This window comes from Triticum dicoccoides, chromosome 7A (assembly GCF_002162155.2).
Source record: "Triticum dicoccoides isolate Atlit2015 ecotype Zavitan chromosome 7A, WEW_v2.0, whole genome shotgun sequence".
NCBI lineage: Eukaryota > Viridiplantae > Streptophyta > Magnoliopsida > Poales > Poaceae > Triticum > Triticum dicoccoides.
The window spans coordinates 473,219,543-473,224,707 of NC_041392.1; the positions used below are offsets into that span (position 1 = coordinate 473,219,543).

A 5,165-nucleotide genomic window follows, 5' to 3' on the forward strand; every position below is an offset into this window, starting at 1 on the left:
TTTTATCTAACTAAAAAGTTCCGTATTGTAGGAAAATGTTCGTATAATTTAAACGCATCTTTGCATTTTTAAAAGTATTAATTTATTTTGTGAAAACTTTAATATCTGGAAATTATTTCTTCAAAATAAAATAAAAATAAAAATGAAAAGGAAAATCAATTAAACATGAAAAAAGGCAGAAAAAAATGACTCCGGATAGTGGTAAGTTCTTCCTTGTACAGATGGTTGAGAGAAGGAGGTGTCTTCTCTGAGCCTGTGTTGGATACATCGACTGATCAAGACACCTCAAGACCACGAGAAGTAGAAATAGTGAGAGGACCGCTTACAAGGAATGCTGTGATAAGCTGGAAAGAAGGCTAAGATATTGGTGAAAAGGGTTTCCATGAGATGGTAAGCAAAAGAGATTAATCCTACACAAACACGAGGGTTGGGAATAAGATTTTTTTAACTACTATATAGGTTTGGGAATAAGTTTTTCTTTTTTGAGCGGTGGTTTGGGAATAAGTTTTTCCTTTTTGAGAATTGGTTTGGGAATAAGTGAGTGTCAGAAAAACGAAAATCGCCCAGCGCCGGGCCAGCCCGCTCACACGCGCGTCGCATTTGCGCATCCACGCAGCAAACCCCACGATGGGCCGAGAGTTGCAGTCGCTGAGTCCCAGCCCAATTGGAAGAGGCAAATCGACTCGGCCTCTTCTTCCTCGCGATAAAAATCCATCCCCACCACGAACAGACAACAACAATAAGATTTCCCCAAACGAACAAAAAGAAAACTCTCGGGCGGCGCGAGGCGTCACGAATCGAATCGAATCGAGCTCGAGCCGGAGGAGAGCGTCGGAGGCGGCGGGCATGGAGGATCTCAGCGTCGAGGAGCTCGCCTCCAATCTCTCCACCTACAAGGACCAGCTCCGCGAGGTCTCTCCCCCTCCCCCCATCCCCCCCTCGCGTCCAATCCTCGGTAGTAATTCGTTGTGCTGCGGCGATTCCTCCATCAGTTCTGGTTTCCCCACCTAGGTGCTGCGCGTTATTAGGGCCACAATAATTTGTGCGCAGCTACGTGCTTTGTTTCTGTGCTTTGGATGCTGTGTGTTCAGAGATTAGGTTTCGGATGTGCGTCCGATTCTAGGGTTTCGAGAGGCCTAAGTGAAAAGTCCAGGACCTTACAATTGATTAAACCTTTGATTAAATAGTAGAGCAGCCGTAATAACCTGCTCTTATCACTATTTCCCCAGCTAAAAGAGTTATCATTTTCATTATGTTAAAGGGACGCCGGGTATTGGAACAATCTTTGAACTGCAGAGTTAAAAAATCCTAAGGTAAGTGTTGGATTCTGAGACTTCTTAGAAATACATATTGGACAACACTGGATTGACACATTATGTAGCTTGATTGGTTCCCATGAATTCTATACTAGGGCTGTATTGTGTTGGTGCTGCTTGGTGGAGCAAAATGTTTCGATGTCCATCGCCCATTTGATCCTGCATTTTGTTGAATTTACATATGTGCAGAAGACAGAACAGTCCACTGGTTCACAAATCAGAGCATGCAACTTTTTATGTTCATGTGGTTAACGCTTTGTAAAGTGCACATGGTGGTTGAATTTTGTCTCGAGACTTGTTGATGTATTTGTTCCAAGTTTGGTCCCTTGTTGCAGTCATTGTTTCGCGCTAGATTCTACTCACTCTTTTTAATATTTTGTCCATGTCTTTCTGTTTTAGAGGAGTGATTTACATTGAAAATTGATTAAATGATCTTCTATAAACAAATATGACATCTGCTCTGATCTATCCGGACACTAGCCAAGGTGTTCAACTGGTGACCAGTTAATCGTTTATCAGGGTAGATCTTGCACTATTGCACATGGCAGGTCAACTGCTATTGAAATTCCTTTTTTTTTCTTACTGCAGTTTCGTGCTATTTCCTTTTACTTTTACCTATTACAAATCTCATTTGTTGTGAAGCTTTTGAGCAACCATTCATTTACATTGTGGGTAATCTTTTGTCGTCCAATTGTAGGTTAGGAAGTTCATCAAGGAGAAAAAAGATGACGCTGGAATTTCTGAATATGTTGATATGGAAAAGGAGCTTCAAGAGGTGAGTTATCCTGCATTTTTTATTATGCTGCTGTGTGTTGATATCAGCTAATCATCAGATGCCTTTTCTTTTACTTTGTTGCTAGTATGAGTAAACTGTTTGTAACAAAAGGATGTTTGCTTTCTTTTTTGTAATTTGGGGCCTATGCTATCAATCCCTTTCTCTTCTTTGTTACAAGGAGCCATGCCCGGCAAGCTATCATGAAAAGGCAGCTTGGAACAGTGGATTTGTTTTTGGGCCATTTAGATTTTATTGTAATCTTGAAAGGTGAGAAGGTAGATTATGTCAATGGTAGGGACCATCTGAGCAACCATATATAACTTATGAACACTAAATATAAAATTTCATAGCTTCAAAGTTGTCCATTACCCTTTATCTTGATTGGTTGCAGGTTTGTGTCTCATGGTAGAGTACCTCCTTCAGATTTTGGGTGTCGATGCTGCTGTTCTGAGTGAATCACAAAATTTGGACAGTTTAAATGATAGCAGGAGTCTAGTTTTGTTAATTGCGCTAATGTATTTCTCTGCAACAACTGCAGGTTATTACATTAACCGAAGAGCTTTTGGCAACTGCAAATCCAAGTGAGAGTGCGCAGAATGATGTAGGTCTATCACCGCCAAATTATTCTGCTGGAGTGCACTCAGAGGTACTCGTAGTTTTGTTTTACATATGGATTGCTCACCTGGAAGTTACAAGTGCACTTCTGTTCATCATAACCGTTTCATACCACTAACATACTTTATCTGTTTTTAGGCACTGGATGACCTCTCACAATCCCATGAAAAATTTGCAGTTGGTACCAAAGTGCAAGCTGTGTATAGTGAAGATGGGGAGTGGTAAGACCTTTTGAGATATATGTGTATGTTGCAATTGTACATTCTTCTGTTTATTTTTGCATATATAGTCTGTTTGCAATTTGTTTGATCAGCTAAATTGTTAGGTACAATGCGACAATTGAAGGTCTGACACCAATTGGTTATTTTGTAAGTTATGAAGGCTGGGGAAACAAGGAAGAGGTATGCTAATTGTTGGTCATATGGCTTAAGTCTCTGTCTTTGACAGCTTCATTGGTTTGAGGTCATTCATGTAATACTTTTGTCATCGGGATGCAATTTGCATATTCATAAAATTTGACGGAGTACATATATGTTATGACCATGATGTTTTGCCCTGCTTCTGAAGTTGTTGAGTTGTCAAGTAATGCATCGTCATATATGCTTTTCATCTGCAGCGAAAAGAATTTTTAATGGCATTTGGCTGTATCTGCCATCCTGTTTATTTTCCCATTGTAATGTTTATTCCTGTTTAGCATCCTTAACGTACAAAGGAATTCACCGACTTAAATAACCTTTGCCTGTAGTGTTTTGTCTTTTGTTGGACCAAACTGGCACCCATAATTTCTGAAATTCCACTTGGCATGTGAATATGTTAGTATAATATAAATAAATAGAATGCTGGCTTCAGTTTACATACCAGTCTTTTTAGTTGTCGCTTCAGTTTACATATCAGTTTTTACTTCAATATAATAGTGTGTGCAAACTTTTTTTTTGCCTTATACAGGTGGACCCTGCTAATGTCAGGGCACTTGACGTGGAAGCTGCTGATGCTTTAGGACTAGCTGAAAAAGAAGCTGAAGCGACAAAAATGGCATTAAAGAGAAAAGTTGAACAAGCAGCAACATCTGACTATCAGATTCGTAGCTTACCCACAAAACTTAAGATCGATCCAAATGATCCAGAAGATGTGGTAAGTGAATTGGTCTTTTGTTCAATATATTTACAATTGCAAAGTTAGCCTTGAATACCTCCCATGTGCCACCATTTATCATATTACTTCTGCCTTTAAAGGAACAAAGTTGACTGATCCTCACTTTTGAGGATTGAATGCATTTGTTACAAACAAGTATGTACATTCATGTCCATGAACACCCTAGGTATAGCTTTATGACAAACCTCAGGGCTTCCACATTATGTCTAGTGGTGTTCTTCTTGCCCCATTTTAATTAGCGGCTCATTTGTACTTCCATTTATAGAATCCTTCTGATCTTGCAAACAAGCATGCCTTGTAATTTTTTATAGCTGCATCAAATGGGTCATGTGTTCTGACTGGCTTTTGTGTCTGCAGAAAGCTGCAAAGCGTAAGAAGATCCATGCTTTCAAGTCAAAAGCCCGCTTTGAGCAACTAGATTTCGCACAGAATAAGCGGCAAAATGCATGGCAACAGTTCCAGACTACCAAAGGAAAGGCTAAGAAGGTAACATCTCTATTCCTAGCCGCTAGAAGGCAGTGGGACTTCCTCACTATTTGGCTAAAACTATCTCCAGAAGAGCTTGCAAGCCCTTATACGAGTATTTGGCTAGAGCAGTCTAATGACACCCTAACTGGCCTATCTACAATTGCTTCCTTTTGTCGATCGGACTGTTCACTTAGACTTCGATTTTTTTTGTTCTGTTTGCTTTCAGGTGGGATTCTTTTCGGGTCGCAAGAAGGAGAGCATCTTCAAGTCACCGGAAGATCACAGAGGTAAGGTGGGAGTCACTGGTAGCGGGAAAGGCCTGACTGACTTCCAGAGGAGGGAGAAGCACCTTCATCTCAAGGATGGTTCTTCTGGGGATGCAGTGGACTATGAGGAATAAATCTGGTTTCACAAAGTTGCCATGTCCGGCACTTTATTGCCGGACTGGGCCTCTGTCAGAGCTTGTACTCCGTAATTTGTATGCTGAACTTGTTGAAAGCTAGAAATCACATATAGATATTAACATTGTCTTCCTCAATGTTTAGTCTCAATTTTGTGAAAGTCATGTTTTCACTGCCCGAGTTTTACACCACAGTTTCATCAAGTTTTTTCTCTGCATCATTTGTGGGAGTTCAATACAAGTACTTGGCAGAAAAAGGTGTTGAGGCCGTGTACACTGAACCAGACTCTTCTTGCCGTTGAAATGCTGCTTCTGAACATTCATCATACCAGACTTGGGAGGTGTCTTGTCTTAATTTCTTCACCCCCCGCGGCCCACACACGCAAAAAAGGAGGCTGATTTTTCTTACAGCATTTTGTTGTCCTTATAGAAGTCCTAG

The 5,165-nt window shown here is 40.5% G+C and overlaps 1 protein-coding gene across 2 annotated transcripts; it reads left to right on the forward strand.

Annotated features, from left to right (window-relative positions):
* Positions 1-730: 730 nt before the first annotated feature.
* LOC119328957 (survival of motor neuron-related-splicing factor 30-like) lies at positions 731-4,964 on the forward strand. Of its 2 annotated transcripts, XM_037601944.1 has the most exons (9): positions 773-912; positions 1,262-1,313; positions 2,014-2,091; positions 2,630-2,737; positions 2,845-2,927; positions 3,032-3,107; positions 3,652-3,837; positions 4,216-4,344; positions 4,553-4,964. In XM_037601944.1, exons 3-9 carry the CDS (start codon positions 2,071-2,073, stop codon positions 4,724-4,726), a joined length of 777 nt encoding a protein of 258 aa, XP_037457841.1. In that variant the 5' UTR covers positions 773-912; positions 1,262-1,313; positions 2,014-2,070; the 3' UTR covers positions 4,727-4,964. The 2 variants fall into 2 exon arrangements, with proteins under 2 accessions (XP_037457840.1, XP_037457841.1); XM_037601943.1 differs by lacking the exon at positions 1,262-1,313 and having other exon boundaries at positions 731-912.
* Positions 4,965-5,165: the final 201 nt, after the last annotated feature.